We start from the raw sequence: 27,704 nt of genomic DNA on the forward strand, positions 1-27,704 counted from the left end.
TTATTTTCACCATTATAAAGGTAGTTTAGTCGAAAAAAATAACTTGACATGCAACAAGTCAGTAATAACTTAATCTAGAGTAAATATTAATTTTCATTCAGTTTTTTTTTATAATATCAACAAATTTAGTGAATTTTAACTAATGTCGAGACTTATTTGTTAGATGAAAGCAAACCTCAGAGGTTCAAACCACAGAAAATTTACGTGTAATTACACCAAACTTTAGGATAAAGGAGTGTAATTATCCCAATATTATAATATTGAGAATGTGATACTATTGTCACATATTTTTGAAGTATCGGTACATGAATTATGGTACAAAATTGATGTTTTTTTCAATCATAATTTGGTCTAAAGAATTCCACTATAGAGAATCAAATATTATAACTCAAAATTTATATCATAAACAAAACTGTAAAAGCAATATAATATGGAATAGATGAAAAGATTTCATAGTTTTATTTTGCGTTCAAATACAGATAAAACAGTACTATGCTGGAGCAAAGTAGGGAACCATCTTACTTGAAAACAAAGACCAGAAATGAAGCACGTACAAACCAAGCTTAAGATTTAGGACACATAATTCGACATATATAAACAAGAACATTGCAACCCCAGTTAATTACTTCACATTTACTCTCCACCAGCTATCCATGCAACATCGATCTCACTCAGCCAGTGGCACACTTCGCCTTGTCCAGGGCCCAATTTCACTATCTTGAATGCTACATGCTCCTCAGGCCACGCCGACGTATCCATGTGACATATCGCAACAACCGTATTAACTGGAGCTCCTGTGCTCGGCTCCACAACGTCTACCGCATATATTTTAGACGAGGGCAGGGAATGGCAGAAGTAAGTTGCAAAGGGAAGGTACATCTCATGGCATGCAACGATTTTTTCAACGTCATACTGTTTAATCCTTTTGATCTTAAGCTCACTGGCTGAGCCTTTCGTGCTCTTGGAAGTTAGCGCAAGCAACTTGTTCTTACCTAAGGCTGATTTGGAGAAGCTGATCATTTCTTCAAGTGATTTTGGGCAGACTTTGAGCTCTCCCTTTATTGCTGCAGCATTGCAGTAATAAAGGGTTGTTGCAGTGTCTTCTTTAGAAGACTGGGGGAATATTTTTGCGATTCCTTCTGAGGTCAGCGGAACTTTAGATGCAATTTGAGAAGGAAGAAACGCGCGAAAGGGAAGGGAAACTTTCAAACTGGAAAGATGGATTTCGTTCCCTTCTTTGAGAGTTGATAGCCTAAAGAAAGAAAATTGATCAACCTTCTCGAGTGGGGCGATGGCGCCTCCATACTTGTTGTAAACCAGTGCGGTCACGTATGCATCGGACCCGATGGAGCAGGCTAATTTAGCACGCGAGCAGAATTCAGTGTCAGCATTAAAGTTGTTTTCGGAGATGGCTTCAGCATAGTAATTGGAATCTTGGTTGGTGAGTGGGGATAGTTTAGTGGAAATGGCTTCTGGCATTTTATTGAGCACATTTGTGGACCAGAACTTGATCTGTGTTGAAGCAGAAGATTGTGGAAAAGGGTCTACGAGGGCTGAAGAAGTCATGAAGCTAAGGTAGAAAAGGAAGGGAAAGAGGAGGAAGAAAGTAGTAATTGCGTGTGCCATTTTCCTTCTCAATGATATTATCACTTGTTCAATTTGTGAGAACAATGCTGATTTTGAGTGAGAACAATGATGATTTTGAGTCATATTTATAGTTGTAGTTGATTTGGTACATCACTATCTTGAACAGTATCTCATGCAAAACATATCATTTCTATTTATAAGATATATAAAATATGTTTGTTTTCATTTTTCGATTATATGCGGGACGAGTGAAAACATCACTATCGCGAATAGTATCTCATGCAAAACATATCATTCGAATTCATAAGATATGTATAGTATTCCGTAATATTTTTTTGAATAAATTTATAGGGTTAAATACAATTTACCAAAAGGAAGGTAAATTGCATCATATTTAGTGTCATAATGGATGGGGTAAATTATATTTTATTTTTTTATATATAGGGCCTTTTTTGCACTTTTCAATTAATTTAAGGGGTAAATTGTATTTAACTCTAAATTTATAAAATTTAAAAATAAGATATAGGAATTTAGGATTAAGTGCAATTTACTGATAATTTTTTTTTTACCCCCTATCTTTTCCTAAATTAACTAAAAAAAATTCCTTACGCTTTGAAAATAGTAAAAAAATCCTCCTCAAATTTTGTAAACCCCTGCCAAAAAAACCCCTTACCGTTAGAATTTGATGGAGTGTGCACCCATCCTGCAAGTGGTGCAATTTTTGGACTATTTTGGTGTCCTTACAAGATTTTTTGTTGTCATTATGACTAAAATGTCTCTATGTGATTATATAATAGTTTTTGGGCATTTTTTTTAACTTGCTTTTAACTTGTTTTGAGTATTTTTTTTTTCATTATCATTTTTGAGTATTTGTTTAAAAATTAGAAAAAATTATATAAAATTTTTAATGTTTAATAATTTAAATTAAAAAATTAAATTAGAAGCACAATATAAAATTTAAATATCTTAATAAATATGAATATTAATTAATTATAGAAATAAATTATTAACTAATTGAAATATCATATACTTAAACAAATCTTAAATGAATTATTTTTAAATTTATTACATTATAAAAATTATACATTATTATTTTTTATTTAAATTTTTACAAATACCAAAAAGTAAAAATATATTTTTATATACATATTTATTACATTATCATTTTTTATTCCAATTTTTTAAAAAAATATATTTATATTAAATATAAAATAACAAAAAATTAAAAAATTACATTAAAAAGAATAGTATAGTAAATTTTATTTTTCAAATTTAGATATGTACATGAATATAAATCTTAAGCAATTACAGTAATTATAATTTATAAATTAATTTAAATTATTATTTATGTTAAATATTTTAGTAATTATATTATTTTTATAAATTAAAATTAATATTATATGTATTTAAAACAAAAAAATCTAATAAATATATATGTATATCAGACAAAATAATTAACTAAATATCTAATAATCATTAAAATAATTAATTAATTAAAAAAATTTAGAAAAAAACTAGGGGCAACAGCGATGGTTACCGCTCACGCACAAGAGGGCAGCATCGCTGCCATTGCTGATTAGGGGGCGAGATAGCGTCTTTTTAAGTCGTCGCCCTCTTTTCTATTTTTGGCGGTGACATATTGATCTGGGGCGACAGCGAACTTGCCAGATTAGGTGCGGGGGTGGGGATGGGGGTATAATAATAATTTTTAATTATTTTTATATAATATAAACCAGTCCATATAAGGGTATAACGATCAAGCGATGAAATAATTTAACCCATTACACCTCAGAAAAAGGAGAGAGCCGAATTAGACGGGTGTTTCGCCTATTTTCAAATTAGGGAGGGGGTTTGCGGAGTTGTTAAAACACAGGAAGATTTTATGCAATTTTGCCTGCAATTTATCCTCCCGTGTTAATGAAAATGAGCAATTTATCCCTCTTTGCTATCATAAATAGAGCAATTTTTACCCTCTCGACGCGTTCCATGAATCACATCATAATTCTTTATATATGCTCGCGGAGGCTGCGTGCAACGATGACAAATTTAATTTACATGAACTAATGATATCGAGGAAGCACGGAAAATTTGAATTAATAAATTTCTATTCTAATTATTTAATTTAAATGAATTAACGCAGAAAATGAATTTTTGTGGACAAACAGACAAGAGTATATCCAAGAAACACAAAAAAAAAAAAAAATCTAATTATTTAATTTAAATGAATTGATTACAGTTATATTTTAAGTTTCAATTATTACTAACTGTTAACATATATATTGATTTTCAATATCAAATAATAATTTATACCCACACAATAAATATTACGAAGAAGCAGAATTTGAGCCCATAACCTCTCAGTCTTTGCTAATTTAGCTACTCTTTATTGGGGAAATTCTGAATTTTCAGTTACTACGTACTTTGCTGGATTATGTAAACAATAGGACACATCATCATAAAGATAGAGATTGCGTACAAACTGTCAAAAATAAGAGTCCAAGCTGCTCCATAATATATATGAAGAACATTAAAATTTTATTTTCATTGTGATAGAGACGAGTACAAAAATGGTAATTGCCTGTTGATGTTGACACAAAATTTATAGTAGTCTCTTATTCATGCTACGTAATAAATTCATCAATAAAATGAAGAAGGGCAAAATTTTATTAATTTTACAGTGATAGAGACGAATAATAAAATGTCGATTGTTTGTCTATTGTTGATACGAAATTTATATTAGTATATTAGTCATGTTGTATATGAGGGTAAAATACTTTTTTAGTCTCATAAAATAAGGGTAGAATTTTTTTTGGTATCACAACTATGAAAGGTGTCGCTTTTAATTCCATAAAACTCATAATTACGTCTTTTTAGTTCCAAAAACTCATGTGCGGTATGATTTTGGGACTATAAAAAGATTGTTTGGGACTAAAAATGCATTGTGATTTTGGAACTAAAAAGTCTAAAAATCACCTTTTTCGGATTAAAAAGACTTGATTTAACTTTAGGAGACTGAAAGAATCACCTGTCATAATTGTGGTACCCAAAAAAATTATACCCTTATTTTATGGTATTAAAAAAATATTTCGTCTTATATCTGGTGAAGAATGGTAAAATTTTATTAATTTCAAAGTGATAGAGACGAGTACAAAAATGGCAATTGGCTGTCAATGTTGATACAAAATTTATAGTATTCTATCATTTACTCCACGTATACTGAATTGACCAAAATACAAAACTTTTTTAAGTACGGGATAATTTGGAGTGTGTACATGAAATTTAACCAATAAACAAAATAAGTTTATAAAAAGTGAAAAATATTAATCAATTAAGTAAAATGTTAATGATAGTTTACTTATATGAATAAATTAAGGAATAATTTCATTTTTCATACCCAAAGTATATTTTTTCAATTTTAGTACCCCAAATTTTGAAGTCATCAGAATTAATATCCAAAATTTTTAATTTTCATCTACTTAAGTACGCCCTGTTAAGTTGGTCGTTATAACAAATGGTCAATCTAATTTTGGAGGAAAAATTAGGTGGGAACTTGTCTATGTAAGGGTATATTTGTCTTTTATTTTATTTAACACACAACAAAAATTCTATTTTGATTTTAATTTCATAATTGAGGATAATAATTTTTAAAAAATACATATTTAATCCAATTTCTATCAAAAAATACCAATTTCAAAAGACACTTTTTTTTTTCCTTTTTGCTTGGTCACTATGCAAATGTCATACTCTATTTATCAAGGGACTATGCTATACTTTTTCATACTTCTTTTTTAATTTTTTAACAAATAATTTTTTTTTTTGGTTTTTTTTGTGACTAGTGAAATAGAAAATTTTAATAAATTTATAGACAAAATTCTCTCAACCAAAAATAATAATTAAAATATATTTTTTATTTTGCGAGCAAACAAATATATAATATATCAAAGTATGGATCTGTAATTTTATTTGACTCAAAAGTACATTAACACCTTTTGAGTGGTTTATCCGATTTTTCTTTGTTTATTTTTTGCGAACAATGTAAGTGGTGATTGAATATAAGACTCTGTTAGTTTTCTTGAATTATTGCTAGGCAATTATCTCTACATTACTCCACATTTAGCATGTATTTTTATTTCCATAATGATTTAAACTAGGAGGAAACATTTGAATTGGTATTTTCTTAACAATTTGATTTAGTATTTTTCTAATAGAAATTGGGTTAAAAATATTTTTTCTTTACATGATTGTCTTTAATTATAAAATTGAAATTAAAATAGAAATTTTTTGTGTTCAACAAAATGGCAGCCAAACATGCCCTTATATAGATAAGATCCCGCCTAATTTTTTCTGTAAAATTAGGTTGATCGTTTGTTTTAACAGTCAACCTAACGGAGGGTACTCAGGTGGATCAAAATTAAAAACTTTAGCTACCAAATTTGATAATTTGAAAATTTGGGTACTAAAACTTAAAAAAAGGTATACCTTAGATACAAAAACTGAAATTATCCCAAAAAATTAATATTTTGGAATTCGTATATATATGAAATAGAATAGTATACTTTGGATATAAGAGGGCTCTAGAAACAATTGTTTTCGGAATTGATTATGAGCATTTTAAAAAATTTATAGATTTATACGTTATACTGTCTACAAATGATTAATCAACACCAACAATTTTGAAATTAAAAAAGGGAAGCGATATGAAAATGTAAAGTAAAATAGATTGATATGTCCGGAATACTATATAGAGTCTACATAAATAGCTAGATTTTGCATGCATGAAAAAGAATAAGCATCGGTTTCACCAAAACCATCTAGCAAAAGGCAACTGAATGTGCAACGATATGTCCATCGCAACTTCTTTCTTTCTTTCTTTTTTTTTTTTTTTTTTTGGAGTAGGAAGTAGGCGACGGTAGCTATATTATCAGAAAAGTTTGCAACAATATTAAAGGAGTTTGCGATGGATGTTGTCGTCGATAACGGTGACTAGTTTTTTGGTATTTTGTATCAACAGTTTTGCGACAAAAAAACTGCAACGACATTTTTGTTGCAAAGTTGCAACGAGAGATGTGATGAATTTGGTAATTCGAATCAATGACAGACCGACTAATTTACACAAAAAAACAGAACGATTCAAATCTAGGTTAGTTGACACTTGATCGTCTATAGGAGGCCCGCTTGAACCGAGGGTTGGATCTACTGATTGATTGGGAGGGGAGCCAAACAATGGCATTAGAGCCAATCAATCGCTATTGGGGATAAAATATTATACATGTGGGAGCTACTTCTTGAATCAATGACAGAGACTACCACAGAACGCCAAAAGTAAGGTCCAAGTTGCTCAACAATATGACGAGTAGTACAAATTGTAAGGTCCAAAAGTAAGGTACAAGTTGCTCAAAATAATTATCTAATATGGTCGGTCGAATTTTAGCCCCAATAAAGTGATCAAATAATATTATAGTAATTTGGGTCTCAATGTATTAGATAAGATATGGAGCCTTTAATATGTAGAGACTAATGGTAATTTCAGTTTTAGTGATGGCCTGAAATTGAAATACCTATTATTATTATATATATGTGTGTGTGTGTGTGTGGTCCCCAGATCACATGTGACTTCAATATATTTTCTGGCATCCTATTATCAGAGAGATTATTGAAAAAAAAAAATTAGAGGAAACTTTGTAAAAACATGTTGATTTGAAAGGTGGTTGACACGACTCCATTCAGCTCCCTACGGCTATGGATTCAGGTACGCTTCCGCATTTACGGTTATCGTATTCAATATTAATTTAGCATAATCGGTTTTAAGATTATAGTGATTGTTATTTCACTATGAACTATTTAATATTCTAACACAATTATCTTCAAATTGATAGAGACAAGTACCAAAACGTGAATTTCATGTCGATGTTGATATATAATTTATACTAGTCTAATATTACTGCAACTTACGAGATTCACCAAATTTAACATTAATATTTTCTAAACTTACGTATTATATTAGAAAATTAAACAACGAGAAGGAAAAAATTAACTAAAATTGAAAATTATTGGTGAAATTAACTAAAAAGTTAATAACATCATACTAATATTATGAACATAGTTTTTGACATTTGAATATATAAGAAATAGAATATTATAGTTGCAAATAAAAGGCTCCTAAAAAGGAATTTTTTTTCTGTATTGACTATGAGCATTTCCAATACTATATATATTTCTATCCACAAACAATTAATAAGAGTATAATTCAACAACCAGAAATTCTGAAAAAAAAGGAGAGTGATAGGAAAAAGGTAAAATTGATATACATGTGCCAAGATATTATATAGAACTTGCGTAAAATATCCTATGGGATCAAATATGTTATAATTTTTATTTTACGGGTTAAAAAATATAATATTTATCTTATAGGATTAGATGTGCTAAGCCCAAAAATTGTGGGACTAAAAGTGCAACTTTCCCTATGGTAATTATGCATACTTCTCGCACTTCTATTTACTCTTCTTGATTTTCATGTTTTTACAATTATTTTATAAGTCAAAATGCTTAATTATATATATGAATTGATAGAAATTATTTTTTCTTCATTTTGCAATTCAACTAAAAATGTCTAGTACATCTTCTAATTAAAAATTTAGTTAAATATTTTCCCATCTTTTTGCCCTAATTTTGTGAAAATGGAAGAAATCAAGTTTGGTTTGCCCTCATTAATTTTTTAATAGTTTCTTGAATTCAAAATTCTGAAGCCGTTTGTGGCATTTGTAAATATTCAAAAATCAAACAATAAAATATATATACTGATAGAAGATAGTATTAGTTCAAAGTTACCATCATGACTATACAAAAATAATGATTTAAATTGATACTTTTTAGGTAAATAGTTAGTAAAATAATTTAAATTTATTTTTGTATTCAATCTACTTTTGTATTTCTATAGTTATTAATTAATTTAATTTTAATTTATGTAAAAAGTATTAATTATGTGCTATATACACTACACATAATAGTTTATTAGCTCCTGATATTCGAGAGAAAAACAAAAAAAAAAACTTAATGATTCCAGTGATGGATAATCACCATGGTACGAAAAGAAAACAGCAGAATACGTTTCAAATTTTTGACAAAACTTTGAAACAAAATATAATGTTTGTCGGAAAATCTATAGTAAAAGTTGCTAGAACTCGGGGAAAGAGCATGACGTCGCCATCTGTCATCAAATATGACACAAATGTCATTTCGCCCAGAATTTGGATATAAATTTTTTATGAGATAATGTTGAAGCAAAATTGTAATGGATTTGGTGACAAAGCTGATGAATACGAGAACGTAAAAACACCGACGGAATTTGCAACAGTTATTGATGTTCTTTGCAATAGTCTGTACCAAATTCGTCGTAAAAGGTTTCCAATGTTTCGTCACAAATAGTACCCATAATTTTTTATATTTTGATAACTGCAGCCGTTATTCCGGTACACGTCAAACTGCAATGCAATAACATTTAGTGTCAGTATCTAATAAATTTTTTTATAAGAGATTTAAATCAAACGGTTTCATCATTTGGCAAATGACACTAACTAATCTATTTGTATAATATTTCATATATTGCATTATAAGTGGCAATGATGAGATGCTTCATTAACTATTTTGTGTAAATATTACACGGATAATTATACTCTCATTCTTTGAGATTTAGTGTAATTTCACGTAAATTTTTTGTGATTTGAAAAATTATATTTAATACCTAGAAGTTTGTTTCTATCAAATAAGTCCATCCGTTAGTCAAAATTTATTGAATTTGTCGATAGTAATTACTTCACATTTACTCTCCACCAGCTATCCATGCAACATCGATCTCACTCAGCCAGAGGCACACCTCGCCTTGTCCAGGGCCCAATTTCACAATCTTGAATGCTACATGCTCCTCAGGCCACGCCGACGTATCCATGTGACATATCGCAACAACCGTATTAACCGGAGCTCCTGTGCTCGGCTCCACAATGTCTACCGCATATTTGTGACGAGGGCAGGGAATGGCAGAAGTAAGTTTCAAAGGGAAGGTACATCTCATGGCATGCAACGATTTTTTCAACTGTCATACTGTTTAATCCTTTTGATCTTAAGCCCACTGGCTGAGCCTTTCGTGCTCTTGGAAGTTAGCGCAAGCAACTTGTTCTTACCTAAGGCTGATTTGGAGAAGCTGATCATTTCTTCAAGTGATTTTGGGCAGACTTTGAGCTCTTCCTTTATTGCTGCAGCATTGCAGTAATAAAGGGTTGTTGCAATGTCTTCTTTAGAAGACTGGGGGAAAATTTTTGCGATTCCTTCTGAGGTCAGCGGAACTTTGGACGCAATTTGAGAAGGAAGAAACGCGCGATAGGGAAGGGAAACTTTTAAACTGGAAAGATGGATTACGTTCCCTTCTTTGAGAGTTGATAGCCTAAAGAAAGAAAATTGATCAACCTTCTCGAGTGGAGGGATGGCGCCTCCGTACTTGTTGAGGTTGTAAACCAGTGCGGTCACGTATGCATCGGACCCGATGGAGCAGGCTAATTTAGCACGCGAGCAGAATTCAGTGTCAGCATTGAAGTTGTTTTCGGAGATGGCTTCAGCATAGTAATTGGAATCTTGGTTGGTGAGTGGGGATAGTTTAGTGGAAATGGCTTCTGGCATTTTATTGAGCACATTTGTGAACCAGAATTTGATCTGTGTTGAAGCAGAAGATCGTGGAAAAGGGTCTATGAGTGCTGAAGAAGTCATGAAGCTGAGGTAGAAAAGGAAGGGAAAGAGGAGGAGGAAAGTAGAAGTGGCGTGTGCCATTTTCCTTCTCGATGATATTATCACTTGTTCAATTTGTGAGAACAATGATGATTCTGAGTCATATTTATAGTTGTAGTTGATTTGGTACATCACTATCGAGAAGAGTATCTCATGCAAAAAATCTCATTTGAATTTATAAGATATGTAAAATATGTTTGTTTTCATTTTTCGGTTATCTTCGAACGAGTCAAAACAAACTCAATGTTTGCCACCATTTAAAAATACATAAATACATATATATATATATATACCCATACACATATATATAAATATATATAAAAAAGATATGATTTGACAATGAATGTTCACATAGGCTCATTTTCAATGACACTTAGCCGCGTAGGCTCAAGACACAAAGACTTATTATATTCACGAAGAAACATTGCACTCAGCATAAAGTTACACAAAATTATCATAAGGCGAAGAATTATAGATTGATACAAAATCAATAAATAGTTAATTCTTCTTCTTCAAGCACGAAGTTTGTTTCTTTTTTATTTTTAAAACTTTTTTGATCTTTTACAATCTTTTATAAAGTGACCCTTTTTGCCACAATTATAGAATCTCCTATCTTTATATTTTTCTTCCTTAGCTTCTTCTTCATTATCACTAGACTCATACTGTTGTCATTTTTATTCCTTTCTTTGCTATGTCTTTTATGAAAGGAATTTCTATATTTTGATTTTTCTTTAACAAAATTTACCTCATTTTGTTCCTTATACGATTTGTTAGTCTTTAGATTATTTTCTTTGCTTTTTAAGCCATTAATAACAGTGTCAAGACTAATATTATCTCTACCGTATTTAATGACAGCTTTAACATCGCTATAATCATCAGGGATTGCATTCAACAAAATAATGACAGAATAATCATCAACATTCTTATCACCTGTTAATTCAATATCTTGAATTAATTTAAGGTGGCTTTAGTTGCAAATGCCAAGGTAAAATAGCGGTGGATGAAGTCCCAACATCCATGAGAAAACTGCACGAAATGAAGAAGAGAGAGAGGAGAGGGGACAGTGCTGTTAAGGAGGAAGAAAGGAAGTGGGCGGTAAAAATGAAGTAGGGTTAGGGTGCAATATATTTAAGTAATAATACCAACCGGTTCGGACGGGCTGGATTCATGGTTGTGGGTTGTGGGCTTGGGTTAAGTGAGTGGGCCAAAGTAGCTGGGCCTTGAGCCTTCCAGGTGGGTACATTTAGTAACCTACCTTATTTGGTCATGGGCCATTATTTTTCCAACACTTTCCGTATAACAGGGTTCTAGAAACAATTGTTTTCTGTATTGATTATGAGCATTTTAAAAAATTTATAGATTTATACGTTATATTGTCTACAAACGATTAATCAACATCAAAAATTTTGAAATTAAAAAGGAAAGCGATATGAAAATGTAAAGTAAAATAGATTGATATGTCCGAAATATTATATAGAGTCTACATAAATTACTAGATTATGCAAGCACGAAAAAGAATAAGCATCGGTTTCACCAAAACCATCTAGCAAAAGACAATTGAATTTGCAACGATATGTCCATCGCAATTTCTTTCTTTTTTTTTCTGAGTAGGAAGTAGGCGAAGGTAGCTATATATATTATCACAAAAGTCTGCACAATATTAAAGGAGTCTGCCATGGATGTTGTCGTTGGTAATGGTGACTAGTTTTTTGGTATTTTGTATCAACGGTTTTGCGACAAAAATAACAACGATGAAATTTCTGTTGCAAAGTTGCAACGAGAGATGTGATGAATTTGATAATTCAAATCAATGAAGGACCGGCTTAAAAGAATAATTTACAAAAAAAAATAGAACGATTAAAATCTAGGTTAGTTGGCACTTGATCGTCTATAGTAAGCTCGCTTGAACTGAGGGTTGGATCTGCTGATTGATTGGGTGGGGAACCAAACAATGGCATCAGACCCAATCGATCGCTATTGGGGATAAAATACTATATGTGTGGGAGCTACTTCTTTAATCAATGACAGAGACTAGCACAAAATACAAAAAATAAGGTCCAAGTTGCTCAACAATATGACGTGTAGTACAAATTGTTAAATTTATTATCCAATAATTGTTGGATTCTTAATCCAACCTTGGATTTATATGCAAAATAATTGTGTATGGACGATTGAAATTTAGCTTGAATAAAGTGATCAAATAATATTTCAGTAATTTGGGTCTTAATGTAACAGATAGGATATGGGGCCTTTAATGTGTAAACACTAATGCTAATTTCAATTTTAGTGATGGGAAGAAATGGAAATACCTATTATTATATATATGTCGTCCTCAGATCACACGTTTGTTTCATTATATCTTTTGACATTCCATTATCTGAGATAAATCAGAAATAAAAGAAATTAAAGGAAACACTGTGAGAACATGTTGATCTGCAGGTTGTTGACACAATTCCATTTAGTTTTCTATGGGTATGGGTTCAGGTACGCTTGCAAATTTACAGTTATCGTATTTCTTATTGATTTAACATGATCAATTTTAGGATTGGTAGTAATTGTTATTTCACTACGAAGTATTTGAAATTCTAACAACTGGTATTAGAGCCACTCTTGTTGAATCATGGAGAAAATTATCTTTTAAGGGATTATGAAATCAGTATGTATATGTATACATATCTAGAATCATACATTTAGAATCAATATGTATATATTTGAAATTTAGGGTTTAAGAAATCTTTATATGTAATAATGTATGTATACATGCATATTTGAGATCTAGATTCAGATTTAGTTTCTCTTTTGTTGGATTGTAGTTGGATTAAGCAGCAGCGTCGAGATTGCCGCCCAGCAGACGAGTGACGTCGTCAGATCCGCATCTGTGACGGTGGACACAACAGCTCACTACTGCTCGGAACTGTTTGCACTGGGGAGAAGTGGGTGCAGAGTCAATGGGGAAGGGGGATTTCTTCTTCCCCCTTTCTGTGAAATCACAGATTTGCGTTCTCTTTCTTCATTAAGCGAAAATCATCGACGAAGCGACGGTAGGCTGTGACTAGCAGCGCAGTGGTGGTGGCAATGGATGTGACCCCGCCGCAAGCGCACAATGGGTTCTTCAAACAGAGATCGGGTTGAGTCGATTTGGGTCTGGGTCAAACCTAGATCCAGTCGAGTCGACCTAGTTTGGCAGTCAACGGTTGACCATATATCTTTTTTGAAGCAGTTTTTGCAGTGCAATTATTAAATTCAAATTATGGAACAGTAATATATATATTTTAATATGAATTAATTAAAATGACATGTCACCAAAATAACTCTCTTGTTGACGTTAATTCATTTTAAAATATAAAAGAAAGTGTGTATGTAAATTTTGTTAATGTCGATCGGCCCAAAGAAAGGTCCATATTTAACTAGATTTATGTACATGTGTGGTGGTAGACACATAATAATTATTCGTCTTTCGCATGTAAATAATAAATTGGCCCAAAGGAAGATTTAATAACATGTCATTATCATTAGTGTTTAATCACTGCAATAAGATATCACTTACAAGTCAATATTTTGTTCAAAGATAGAATATTAATGGAGTACTCGATATCTTGAGAATTATTGTACCGTTATTTTGAATTTTTTAATTGTGATTTTATATTTTGGTTTAAAGACTTATGTGAGCATGTATGGGTTCAGCGACGGCTCCTGCTAATATTACTACCAACATCAATTCCATCCCTATGCTAAATGGCTCAAACTTCAAATCGTGGAACGACAACCTTGAGATATTCCTCGGGGTGATGGATCTTGACTTTGCACTAAGGGAAGATTCCCCTCTTGCACTTTCAAATAAGAGTACCTCTAAAGAAAAGAAGGAAAAAGAAAGGTGCGAGAAATCTAACTGTATGTGTGTAATGATTATAAACAAGACTATTCCAAAAGCATTCAGAGGCACAATGTCTGATATATTAACTAGAGCTAAAGATTTTCACACTGATACTGAAAAGAGGTCTGTCAAGAATGAGAAAGCTGAAATTGGTACACTCTTGATAAACCTAATTTTAAAAAGGTACACTGGGAAAGGCAATATCAGGGGGTACATTATGAAAATGTCTCGTCTTGCTTCAAAATTGAGTGGTCCTAAACTTGACCTCTCAGAGAACTTGTTAGTGCATTTGGTTTTGATATCTCTTCCAACACAATTTAGTCAGTTCAAAGTGAACTACAATTGTCAGAAAGAGACTTTGTCTCTAAATTAACTCACATCACACTATTTTCAAGAAGAGGAAAGATTAAAACAAAGACAAGACAGAAAGTGTTTACCTCATCTCAACTTCAAAACACAAGAATAAAAGCAAGAAAGAAAGAGTACATAGTGGAAAACTGTCTATAGACCATATAGGGACAAACTCCATGATTGCGGATCCGCTTACTAAAGGATTGCCACCCAAGAATATTTCATGACCACACTACTCGTATGGGTGTCTATCACTTCAAGAGGTTTAAGTTCTTCAAGATGTACAGTTTATGTGGAAGTTTGTAATTTTTAAGTACTCATGTTAAAGACATTTTTAGTCATTCAGTTTGTGGTTATTAAAGATCATTTTCTGCATAAATGAGCCTTACAATTTTATTGTATTCTAATTTTATTATGGTGTGATCTTACTAAAGTCTAAGGAGGATCAATTAGAAATAGACATGTTACAGATCACATGACATGAAATTTTCATGCTACGCATATACATCATGATCCATGTCATTCAGTTTTATCAATGTTGTGACCATTGATGGGTTGAGTTACGATAAATATAAGAAAGGCCGTTTTAGTCCTCTTTTGATATGATTGATAGACCGGATTGATTTATAGATACATTAAGGAATACCAGCAAAATTGAGCTTAAAATAATACATGATTATAAAATTTGTACATATAGCCAATGTGGGAGATTGTTGGATTAATTAATCCAATAATGTTGGATCCTTAATCCAATGTTGGACTTATATATAAAATTATTATATATTATGGACTCTCGAAGTTTAGACCTATTAAAGCTCAACTCCACAAGCTTTATGAAGTTTTCCTTGTCGAGCTCCAGGGTGGTTGCTGCTATCTTGATGGCTTCAACCCATTCGTCTATCAATTTTTCGATATTTCGAAAATCAATAATATCCAGGTTCAGTATAGCGTCATATGGATGCAAGGGCTGGAGCATGCTCCTTGCCCAAGGTGTATTTTCAGACACTCTTTTTGGATTTTTTCCTGAATTCTCCTTTAACCTAATTCCCACAAATGTTGGAGTGGCATTAGTGTGGAAATCCACACTTTCTCTCATCGGTTGATCCTGTGGAGGATCATTAGAGCATGTACTTCCCTCCGACGGTGGTAGTGCTGGAGTGATTTCATTTGTCTGGATATTGACTAAATCCACAATTTCAAGTTGGGAGAAGGATTCCGCCATTTCTTGTAGATCTGATTGATCTGCTCTCGTTACCTCCATTATTTTATAAATCTGATGGATGCGATAATCAGATCTTCTCTAGACTTTGGCTTTGGAATCTTTGTGGCCTTCCCTCTCTGGTGTAGAAGAGGTACTGTTCCAAGGGCGTTCCTAATTCGCTCTTGTCTAGATTTCAATGTCTCAGGGTTCTCCCGTTGGTTTCTCTTTAGATCTATAATTTCTGCCCTCAGATCTATAAGGCCCTTGTGTAGATCAGGAAGGATCTTAAGGACCTCGTCCACCTTTTAGCTCAAAGATTCTATCTTCATAGGTATATAGATTAACCTATGTCCATAATCTTGAATCGTGTTTTGTATATCCCTTAAGTCTTGGGAAACTTTTTATGTATCCGGCTCGAGTTCTTTCCAATCAGTCATAATTTTTTGAACTGAAATTATGTAGGAATTTACTAGTTCTGCTTCTCCTGGCTGGAATTCTACCATGGATTTCAGTGGAGTGTAAATGCCTCACTGCATTTCCTGGTAGTACTTATCGAATTTCAAAATTTCTCAGCCATTCTTGCTCTTCTTCCGGCGTGAGAAGTTTTGGATCAATCCTCTTGCGACCGTTGTAACACTTGTCAAGAATTTCTATGAGAAATTCTCTTCTCTGTATTTTCAGAATCTGAAAATATTCCCTGTTTTCATCGTAACTCGAACTTTCATTTGATTCCATCTTAAAGAGTCTCCTCCATTAGTAGATAAATAATATCAAAATGTAATATAATCTTATATTTTTTCAATAAACCTAGGCTCTGATACCATTCTTGAGGAGTTTGCACAAAAATATGCATTAGAATGCAAAATAATTGAATATGGACTAAACTGCGGATTTTAAAGCTGTTGAGGGGTAAAATTGTCCAAAATTTATTCAGATCTGGACGGAGGGCAGGAATTGCTACATTTTTTAAAGCTACGGAACATATTTGCCAGGGTCTAACTTACAGTCCTTAAAATCCTACCCCCTTAGTTATGGGTCAGTCTTTGCAATTTACCCTATCAAATAATGTCAAATCTCTTAATTAGTCTCTCATTTTTACTTTTCATTTCACTTTACTCCTTTATCTCTTAAATGGTTCCTCATCTCTTAAAGACATTATAATAGTCTCTACCTTTTAAATAAATTTTAACGAAATTTATAACCAAACAAAAAACACAAATATAAATAAAGAAACCACCATCTTTCAGAAAAGAAAAAAATTCAAATGTAATGAATATGTTTTATACCTTATAATACAAAAATATAGCTAAAATTGGATATGTATCAATCTCATCAATCAATATATTTTGTCTTTATTTTAATCAGTTGATTTTTCTTATTCAAATTTCTTATAATATGTTTATTTTTTTGTTATTTCAGCCATCTTTATTGCAATTATATGAAATATCACCTCCTAAGATTTTTTACACCATCACATGTCGCCAAAAAACGATATCGACTAAATTCGTATGATTGGCTGTGACTCAATATGCTTCACATAGAATTCTTACAAGTGATTTCTCTCCTTCTAAAATGATGGTGGGTATTTATACTATCATAAAATTATACTATTTAGAATAGGTGAAGGTAAAACACGGTTTCGTCCTTTACCTACCCGTTAAATGGCTATAATTTGTTTACTTCATACTCTGTGGAAGTACAATAATTTGGAAAGTTTGATTTCAAACTTTCCTTATAAAGCTATAATTTTCTTGCCTTATTTGAATTGTTTTCTTCCTTCATAAATGCAACTTGTTTTCGTTCCATCAATTATATTAAAATTGAGAAAAAAATTCTTGTAATTGAGTCTTTAATACGATGTGGTGAGGTAGAGTTAAATTGTTAATTTAGTGCAATAAAAATATCTGTGTTGTTTGGTCACATCAATAGAGCCAGAGTAAGAGTCAGAGTTCAAGATAAAAAAAGGGAGGTCATCACCATATTTGGTTTTATTTTTAATTTATTTTGATGTATTTTGTTGAGATAGAAAAAGAAAAATAAAGATAAATAATTATGTGTTAGAGATAGTGTGTATGTTTGTATATATATTTTTGAGATAATATAAAACAAGTATGGTATGTTTGATATTATTTAGTAGGAGATAAAAACTATTGTTCATTGTTTAGTATGTATATAATTTTTTTAGTTGTAGGGCCTATAATTAGTGTAAACTTATTTTGACAAAAAACAAATGAGACACTGTTTCAAAACGTCTCAAAACACCACCAAAACTTTCAAAACAAATGAAGGCAAACATTGTCCATGTTTTAGCCCATCTTAGAAACGAAGCAAAATTGTAACCAAACATTATGCATATATTTTTTAAAAGTCATTTTTAAATAAGTTGATTGTCGGCAATTACTACAAAAAATGATGGAATTTGCGGCGGGTTTAGGAATAATTTTTTTTGGAACGGTTTGCAAGTGACCCAATTAATTTGGATCGATTTTTGGAACGGTTGGACATCCGTCCTTATAAATGACATTACAAATATTTAAAAATAATTTATGTGTGATCGTTCCAATTTGCAATGAACACTATAACACAATGTTAAAAATCGTTTCTAATATATAGATATAGATATAAAAATAAATTAATAATTTATCTACTTCGTAATATGTCGAGGTACAATAATTTAGTAAGTTTGATTTCAAAGTTTCTTTATGAGGTTGCATTTTTCTTGCCTTATTTTATTTGTTTTCTTCCTTCATAAATGCAACTTGTTTTCGTTCCATCAATTATATTAAAATTGAGAAAAAATTATTGTTATTGAGTTTTTAATTTAAAACGATGCATTGAGGTAGAGTTAGATTGTTAATTTAGTGCAACAAAAATATCTGTGTTGTTCGGTCACATGAATAGAGTTAGAGTCAGAGTCGAAGATAAAAAAAGGGAGGTCACATATTTATTTAAAAGACATTTCCAAATAAGTTGGTAGTAGGCAATCACTATAAAAAACAAAAAAAAAAAAGAAAAGTAATTCGGGGCGGGTTTAGGAACAATTTCTTTTTTCTTTGGAACGGTTTGCAAGTGATCGAATTAATTTGGATCGATTTTTGGAACGATTAGACATTCGTCTTTATAAATGGCTTTAGAAATATTTAAGAACGGTTTATTTGTGATCGTTCCAATTTGCGACGGGTACTGTAACACAATGTTAAAAACTGTTCCTAATATATAAATATAAATTAACAATAAAAATGTGATAAGTGTAATACATTAAAAACTAAAATTAATAAAGGATAAAGTTAAAGTAGGAAACAACTACTTCTCCCAAAAAGCAACTTATGGAAGTGAATTACTTTGAAATCTTTCAACCATGACCAAACGCACTGCGACACACACAATCAGGGATAGGCCTCAATGACAGATTCGATGGCTTTCATATGCTTGATAGTGTGCCTGCTGAAGCCTGCAGCATCCAGAAGTTGTCCCCATTCCTTAGCAGTCCTTTCCTTCCCATTTACGGTTGCAGCCATGATCGTCATATCCAATGCCAAATGAGCACCCGTGTGTTCATCACCTCCTTCTTCATCAATCACAGCTTCAACAATTATCACCTTCCCTGTTTCCGGCGGTACAGCTTCTTTGCATTTCTTGAGGATGTCGATGCACATGCTGTCGCTCCAATCATGCAATATCCACTGCCAGAAGAAATTAACAAATCATACATGCATGAAGAAAAGTATCTGATCTGTCGCTTATTATAGCAGAAACAACAAACCAAGTGGAAAACTTTTGCCTATTAATCAAAAGCCAACATACCATGAGCATAACTGCATCAGCTTTTGGGACACTTTCAAACATGTTTCCTCCAACATGCTCAATCCCATCAATGGGTGGAGCCTCAGCCACCACCTCAGGGCGATCAAAGTTAATCCCTTTAATCCAAGGAAAAGCCTTCACCAGCATGCCTACAGCCGTCCCCTCGTGACCACCTACATCCACCAAACAACCAATTCCTTGGAATGCTTCAGGACAGTAATCGATAATCGCCTTTGTGGACGCCCTGGCGTGGCATGCCAAAAATTCCTGGAACAGCTTATCATACGCTGCGTCTACATCACCCATCCATATTATATCCTCACTAGGCGCAGCCTCTAAACCAGATCCTTTTCCAGCTTTTAAATCTTTGGCGCTCATACCAAACTGTTGTCCCGGCGGCCCGGCTTGTAGAAGCACGAAAGGGCCCATGTTATCTCTGGTGAGGAGACGGGAAAGCGGCGTTTGAGCATAAGAAACTGATGCAGGATCTTCTGTTGAGTTACCTAGCTTTTTGAAGATCCCATTGTGTGTCAGGAAACGCAAAATGCGGTAGAGAGAAGTCTCCGGGCAGCCCACAGCAGATGATAGTTGAGAAAGAGTCATGGGACTCCCATGATTTTCCAGGACATCAGGTAATCCTAGTTCGATCACACACTTCACCACTCTCATCGTATCAAAGCCATAAGCATATTTCCACACATCTACTCGAGCTTGAGCTTCTTCGTCCATTATTGATGATATTGTGTGTAATTTAATTTCTTAGTTTTCTGGATGTTCCGATAGAGGAGAAACTGCTGCTTCACTTTAAATACGGAAAAATCAGATTTAGAAAGCAATTCATTAAATGGTATGGAGACAACCACATGTAATTTTTGTTGGAGACAATTCATTAAATGCTCCGGACTGATATTATTGGAGGGCAGGAAAGTGAAATGAACATGACAAGACATCTTGTCTAATGTGGAGCCCATTTGTCATTTTCATAATTTTGTACTACAAATTTCACATACAATTCATATATATTTTGTCTTCTTATTTGGGAATTTTGGTAAATTAATTACTATAAAATTCAATTCACATAACGACATAATTACTATCATTTTAAAAGGCAAAACATGCAATCCGTAATTCCGTATATATTTTCAATTATATTCTCAATTCTGCACATCCATAAAATATTTTTACACAAATAAAAATGATGAAAATTAAATATGAAATCAAAACGAAAAAGACAACCAAAATGGCAAGCAAATTTTTTTCCAAACACACCATGCATCTCGATCAAGATGGCTTGAATTTTTTATTTCAATTCCAATATATTGTATTTTCTATTTTATTTAATATATATATAAATATATATTACATGTATAAATGAATTACATTATTGATTAATATTAAGGACAACTTCTTTGTCCGATAAATTTACATACAGGTATTGGAGAAAAAATAATCATTTAAATCGTAATATTCAATTCAACATAGGGATCATTACACTTTCTTTTTCTAAGTTTGATAATTGTACGTAAATTTCTTGTGTTGTGGAAATTACATCTAAGACTTCTGAGGTTTGTTTCCATCTAACAAATAAGTCTCTCCATTTGTCAAAATTCACTGAATATTTGCTGACATTAACAAAAAAAATTGAATAAAATTTGATATTTACCCTTGATTGATTTGAAACAAATTTATTGCAGGCCAAATAATTTTTTTTTTTGACTAAATTACTCTTATAACCGTGAAGATATACCTTCTAACATGCATTAAGGCAAAAAAATGTATTAGGGTAATTTAGTTATAAAAAGATTTATTTTTGACATGTTATAAGTCATTAATAAGTCAATAGCAGGTAAATATAATTTTTTTTTTCAAATTTTTTTGTTAATATCAGCAAATTGTGTGAATTTTGATTAAAAGAGAGATTTATTTGTTAGATGGAAGCAAACCTCAAGAGTGTTAAATGTAATTTTTCAAACCACATGTAGTCTACGTATAATTATACCACATTTCAAAGGATGTAATTTTCCCTTTAAGTATATTCCATCTTTAATTTGAGGCGATTAATGTTTACAAGATAGATAGAGGTTAGTTTCCTCGTTTGTCTAACAACTGCGTTTCGTTTTATACAAAACTCAGGCAATGCTGACAATTACATAAACTATATTCCGGGCATCCAATCCATTAACACTAGGGACTTGATGACGTATCTCCAAGATCCAGAAGCTATACCAATGTTGACTAAGATTGCTGAGAAGGGATTTGAGCAGGTGAAAAAAGCAGACTTTATCTTATGTAACACAGTGGAGGAGTTAGAATTGGAAACTATTTCAGCCCTGAATCCGAAGCATCCAACTTATGCTATCGGTCCAATTAACTTCTACACTGATCTCACCAAAACAAGCATAGCCAAGAGCCTTTGGTCCGAGTCTGACTGCACCCAGTGGCTCAATTCTAAGCCTTCTGGCTCGGTTTTGTACGTTTCGTTTGGCAGCATTGCAGAGAGTAACAAAGAGGAGATCGGAGAGTTAGCTCATGGGCTTCTCATAAGTGAAGTACATTTTGTTTGGGTGCTCCGGCCTGATATTATTGGAGGGCAGGAAAGTGATGTTTTGCCGGAGGGTTTTAAGGATGTTGTAAAAAATAAAGGGCTGATTGTTCCATGGTGCAATCAGAATATGGTCCTTTCCAGCCCGGCAACGGGTGGGTTCTTGACGCACTGTGGTTGGAACTCAATATTGGAAAGTATATGGCATGGTGTACCGATGATTTGTTATCCATTTCTTGTGGACCAACCTACAAACAGGAAGTTAGTGGTTGATGATTGGAAGATTGGAGTCGACCTTTGTGAGGGAGAACAAGTTCGGAGGGAGGAAGTTGCTAGTCAAATTGATATCTTGATGAAGGGTGAAAATTCTGTCCAAATGAAGCAAAAGATCCAGAAAGTCAGCAAGAAATTGCACGATTCCTTGGATGCTGAGGGCTCATCACGCAGAAACTTTGATCGATTTGTAGTGGATTTGAAGGCTAAGTTTTGGACGAGAAGCCCATGATTTTTTAGTCCTTCAATTTGCTTGCGAGTTGCCTGAATTCTTGACTTTCAATAATTTTAGTCCTACGATTCCAAAATTCAGACTCCTCACTCAGATTATTTATACTTCCTGCCTTCCTTACTTTATATAATACATTTATGTATTGCCATCACATGCACATTGAGAACACAAATCATAAAATTTGCAGTAAGGTGTAAGATCCTGACTATAGGCATAATTAAATGCTAGGAAAAAGTATAATTTGATCCAGACATGTAATTTATTGGATGGTATTTTTAATCCTGTACGAATTGATATTTATAATTTAATTCTACAATTTTAAAATTTTGACAATTTAATCGAGTCATGTACAAGTTAGATACAATTTTTTTGGACCAAAAAATTGAGAAAAGAGTTGAAATTGACAAAATTATAAAATTATAAAGAGACGAAAAATTTTGAAAATTTAGAGGCCGAATCAGAGACGAATTAGAGACGGAAATGTATATGGTTTTAGAGACGGATTAGACGGAACAGTCTCTGCTTTCAGAGACGGAATTAGAGAAACGAAAAAATACTTTATCTTTAGAGACGGAAATTTCTTTTTCTATTGACGGAATCAGAGACGGATTGCCTACGGAAATCAGAGATGGATTACACTTAAACTTTCTTCTTGTTTGTCGACAGAATCCGCGACCGAAATGTTCGGTCTCAGAATTAGAGACGGAAATTTCCGTCGCCTAATAATTTAGCCACGGGCTTTCAGTCACGGACTGCGGCACGGATTTTTCCGTCGCTAATATGTTTTAGAGATGGAGTTCCTACTTTCAGAGACGAAAATTTCCGTCTCTAATACCCTATTTTCTTGTAGTGGAATTCATGCAAAAAAAATTGATTGTTTTGTACCAATAAATCATTACGATATAAATTAGTCGTAGTAAATTAATACTGTATACCACGGTTAAATAAAATTGGAATGAAAATTTATGTTTTAACCATGTTTCATTAATATTCACTATGATTTTACTCATAATTAAAATATTTGTCATAATTTTTAATTATAGTAAATATTTTGGCCTCACTTGTAAAAGCTAATACTCATTGTGTAGCCGTGGTTGATTAGGATGCGTCAAAATTTTTTATTATGATTATTTACCATGATGAAAAATCATATTTTTTCTGGTGCTCTATAGAATTAGAAATTAAGTTCCATATTTTTTTATGCCAAAAAAGTATTTGAGATATTTATGTAAAAGGTATTATGTGCTATATACACTACACATAATAGTTTATTAGCTCCCGATATTTAGGAGAAAGAAAAAAACAAAAAACTCAATTGGTTCGAGTGATGGATAGTCATCATGGTCCAAAAAGAACACCGCATAATACGTTTTAAATTTTTAATAAAATTTTGAAACAAAATATAATGTTTGTCGGAAAGCCTATTGTAAAAGTTGCCAGAAATCGGGGAAAAAGCATGATGTCGCCATCTCATCAAATATGACACAAATGTCATTTCGCCCGGAATTTGGATATAAAATTTTTTATGAGATAATGTTGAAGGAAAATTGTAATGGATTTGAAAGGAATTAGGGTGAATTCTAGCATAGATAACCTAGGAGGATTGATTTCGTGGCAAATTTGTTGCCAAATCAGTCTCAAGTGGCGACGTTTGGGGTTATATACAGCAAATTTGGACACAATTCGAGATGGAGTTGCAATGTCAACAGTCGTATTACCATTGTAAAATATGTGTCACAAATCTAAGTATACATTCATCACAAAATATTTTTACAAAGTAGGTACTTAACTGAAAAAGTCCCTGGCATGCAAATGAAAATTTTAAACCAACCTTTACAAGTACATCCTAAATTTGGTGTCAAAGTTGATGAATACGAGAATTTAAAAATACCGACGGAATTTGCAACAGTTATTGATGTTCTTTGCAATAGTCTGTACCAAATTCGTCGTAAAAGGTTTCCAATGTTTCGTCACAAATAGTACCCATAATTTTTTATATTTTGATAACTGTAGCTATTATTCCGGTACATGTCAAACTGCAATGCAATAACATTTAGTGTCACTATCTAATAATTTTTTTATAAGAGATTTAAATCAAACGGTTTCATCATTTGGCAAATGATCGTCCTCACATATATATAAATATGAACTTTCAAGTAATGTATACGTGGGACATAAATGATAATAACTAATTTATTTGTATAATGCTTCATATAACTGCATTATAAGTAGCAATGATGAGATGCTTCATTAACTATTTTGTGTAAATATTACTGGATAATTATACTCTCCTCCTTTGAGGTTTAGTGTAATTACACGTAAATTTTCTGTGATTTGAAAAATTATATTTAACATTTTTGAAGTTTGCTTCCATCCAACAAATAAGTCCATCCGTTAGTCAAAATTTATTGAATTTGTTGATATTAAAAAAATAAAAGTATTATATTTACCTCGATTGATTTATTATTAATTTATTCAGATAAATTATTTTCACCACTATAAAGGTAGTTTAGTCGAAAAAAATAACTTAACATGCAACAAGTCAGTAATAACTTAATCTAGAGTAAATATTAATTTTCATTCAGTTTTTTTTTATAATATCAACAAATTTAGTGAATTTTAACTAATGTAGAAACTTATTTGTTAGATGAAAACAAACTTCAGAGGTTCAAACCACAGAAAATTTACGTGTAATTATACCAAACTTTAGGATAAAGGAGTGTAATTATCCCAATATTATAATATTGAGAATGTGATACTATTGTCACATATTTTTGAAGTATCGGTACATGAATTATGGTGCAAAATTGAGGTTTTTTTCAATCATAATTTGGTCTAAAGAATTCCACTATAGAGAATCAAATATTATAACTCAAAATTTATATCATAAGCAAAACTGTAAAAGCAATATAATAAGGAATAGATGAAAAGATTTCATAGTTTAATTTTGCGTTCAAATACAGATAAAACAGTACTATGCTGGAGCAAAGTAGGGAACCATCTTACTTGAAAACAAAGACCAGAAATTAAGCACGTACAGACCAAGCTTAAGATTTAGGACACATAATTCGACATATATAAACAAGAACATTGCAACCCCAGTTAATTACTTCACATTTACTCTCCGCCAGCTAGCCATGCAACATCGATCTCACTCAGCCAGTGGCACACCTCGCATTGTCCAGGGCCCAATTTCACAATCTTGAATGCTACATGCTCCTCAGGCCACGCCCACGTATCCATGTGACATATCGCAACAACCGTATTAACCGGAGCTCCTGTGCTCGGCTCCACAACGTCTACCGCATATATTTGAGATGAGGGCAGGGAATGGCAGAAGTAAGCTGCAAAGGGAAGGTACATCTCATGGCATGCAACGACTTTTTCAACGTCATACTGTTTAATCCTATTGATCTTAAGCTCACTGGCTGACCTTTCGTGCTCTTGGAAGTTAGCGCAAGCAACTTGTTCTTACCTAAGGCTGATTTGGAGAAGCTGATCATTTCTTCAAGTGATTTTGGGCAGACTTTGAGCTCTCCCTTTATTGCTGCAGCATTGTAGTAATAAAGGGTTGTTGCAATGTCAACTTTAGAAGACTGGGGGAATATTTTTGCGATTCCTTCTGAGGTCAGCGGAACTTTAGACGCAATTTGAGAAGGAAGAAACGCGCGAAAGGGAAGGGAAACTTTCAAACTGGAAAGATGGATTTCGTTCCCTTCTTTTGAGAGTTGATAGCCTAAAGAAAGAAAATTGATCAACCTTCTCGAGTGGGGGGATGGCGCCTCCGTACTTGTTGAGGTTGTCAACCAGTGCGGTCACGTATGCATCGGACCCGATGGAGCAGGCTATTTTAGCACGCGAGCAGAATTCAGTGTCAGCACTGAAGTTGTTTTCGGAGATGGCTTCAGCATAGTAATTGGAATATTGGTTCGTGAGTGGGGATAGTTTAGTGGAAATGGCTTCTGGCATTTTATTGAGCACATTTGTGAACCAGAATTTGATCTGTGTTGAAGCAGAAGATTGTGGAAAAGTACGAGTGCTGAAGATGTCATGAAGCTGAGGTAGAAAAGGAAGGGAAAGAGGAGGAAAGTAGTCGTGGCGTGTGCCATCTTCCTTCTCGATGATATTATCACTTGTTCAATTTGTGAGAACAATGATGATTTTGAGTCATATTTATAGTTGTAGTTGGTTTGGTACATCACTATCGAGAAGAGTATCTCATGCAAAATATCTCATTTCAATTTATAAGATATGTCAAATATGTTTGTTTTTCATTTTCCGATTATATTCGGGACGAGTGAAAACATACTCAATGTTTGCTACCATTTAGAAACACCTAAATTTATATATATACATACACATATACATAAATATATATAAAAAAGACATGATTTGACAATGAATGAACTAATATTAAACATTCCCATAGGCTCATTTTCAATGACACTTAGCCACGTAGGCTCAAGACACAAAGGCTTACTATGTTCACGAAGAAACATTACACTTAGCATAAAGTTACACAAAGTGATCATAAAGCGAAGAATTATAGATTGATACAAAATCAATAAACAATTAATTCTTCTTCTTCAAGCACTAAGTTTGTTTCTTTTTTATTTTTAAACTTTTTTGGTCTTTTACAATCTTTTATAAAGTGACCCTTTTTGACACAATTGTAGAATCTCCTATCTTTATATTTTTCTTAGCTTCTTTTTCGTTATCACTAGACTCAAACTGCTATGATTTTTATTCCTTTCTTTTCTATGTCTTTTATGAAAGGAATTTTTATATTTTGGTTTTTCTTTAACAAAATTTACCTCATTTTGTTCCTTATACAGTTTATTAGTCTTTAGATTATTTTCTTTGCTTTTTAAGCCATTAATAACAGTGTCAACACTAATATTATCTCTATCGTATTTAATGGCAGTCATCAGGGATTGCATTCAACAAAACAATAGAAGAATAATCATCAATATTCTTATCACCTGTTAATTCAATATCTTGAATTAATTTAAGGTGGCTTTAGTTGCAAATGCCAAGGTAAAATGGCGATGGATGAAGTTCCAAC

General features: G+C 32.5%; 2 protein-coding genes and 4 pseudogenes across 2 annotated transcripts; 2 read left to right on the forward strand and 4 right to left on the reverse strand.

Moving 5' to 3' along the window:
• Positions 1-436: 436 nt before the first annotated feature.
• LOC105172100 (polygalacturonase-1 non-catalytic subunit beta) lies at positions 437-1,708 on the reverse strand. The gene has a single exon (XM_011093438.2). It carries the CDS (start codon positions 1,624-1,626, stop codon positions 634-636), a length of 993 nt encoding a protein of 330 aa, XP_011091740.2. The 5' UTR covers positions 1,627-1,708; the 3' UTR covers positions 437-633.
• Positions 1,709-9,066: 7,358 nt separating this feature from the next.
• On the reverse strand, positions 9,067-10,421 carry LOC148786730 (polygalacturonase-1 non-catalytic subunit beta-like; annotated as a pseudogene).
• Positions 10,422-14,090: 3,669 nt separating this feature from the next.
• LOC148786731 (uncharacterized) lies at positions 14,091-14,814 on the forward strand (annotated as a pseudogene).
• A 4,170-nt stretch (positions 14,815-18,984) lies between these two features.
• On the reverse strand, positions 18,985-20,401 carry LOC105171977 (flavonoid 4'-O-methyltransferase 3). Its single transcript, XM_011093280.3, has 2 exons — positions 19,593-20,401; positions 18,985-19,471 (listed from the first exon to the last, which is right to left on the reverse strand). Exons 1-2 carry the CDS (start codon positions 20,319-20,321, stop codon positions 19,175-19,177), a joined length of 1,026 nt encoding a protein of 341 aa, XP_011091582.1. The 5' UTR covers positions 20,322-20,401; the 3' UTR covers positions 18,985-19,174.
• Positions 20,402-21,732: 1,331 nt separating this feature from the next.
• On the forward strand, positions 21,733-22,762 carry LOC105172099 (UDP-glycosyltransferase 86A1 pseudogene; annotated as a pseudogene).
• Positions 22,763-25,580: 2,818 nt separating this feature from the next.
• On the reverse strand, positions 25,581-26,777 carry LOC148786732 (polygalacturonase-1 non-catalytic subunit beta-like; annotated as a pseudogene).
• Between the last annotated feature and the right edge of the window lie 927 nt (positions 26,778-27,704).

This window comes from Sesamum indicum, linkage group LG10 (assembly GCF_026168435.1).
Source record: "Sesamum indicum cultivar Baizhima isolate 11 linkage group LG10, ASM2616843v1, whole genome shotgun sequence".
NCBI classification, from domain to species: Eukaryota; Viridiplantae; Streptophyta; class Magnoliopsida; order Lamiales; family Pedaliaceae; genus Sesamum; species Sesamum indicum.

What these genes read in the sequence shown, in the direction of transcription:
- LOC105172100 (XM_011093438.2), bottom strand. Translation starts at nt 1,626, where the DNA reads ATGGCACACGCAATTACTACTTTCTTCCTCCTCTTTCCCTTCCTTTTC.
- LOC105171977 (XM_011093280.3), bottom strand. Translation starts at nt 20,321, where the DNA reads ATGGACGAAGAAGCTCAAGCTCGAGTAGATGTGTGGAAATATGCTTAT. An exon ending in CTGATGCAGTTATGCTCATG is followed by an intron (nt 19,472 to 19,592) that starts GTATGTTGGCTT and finishes TTCTTCTGGCAG; the next exon opens with TGGATATTGCATGATTGGAG.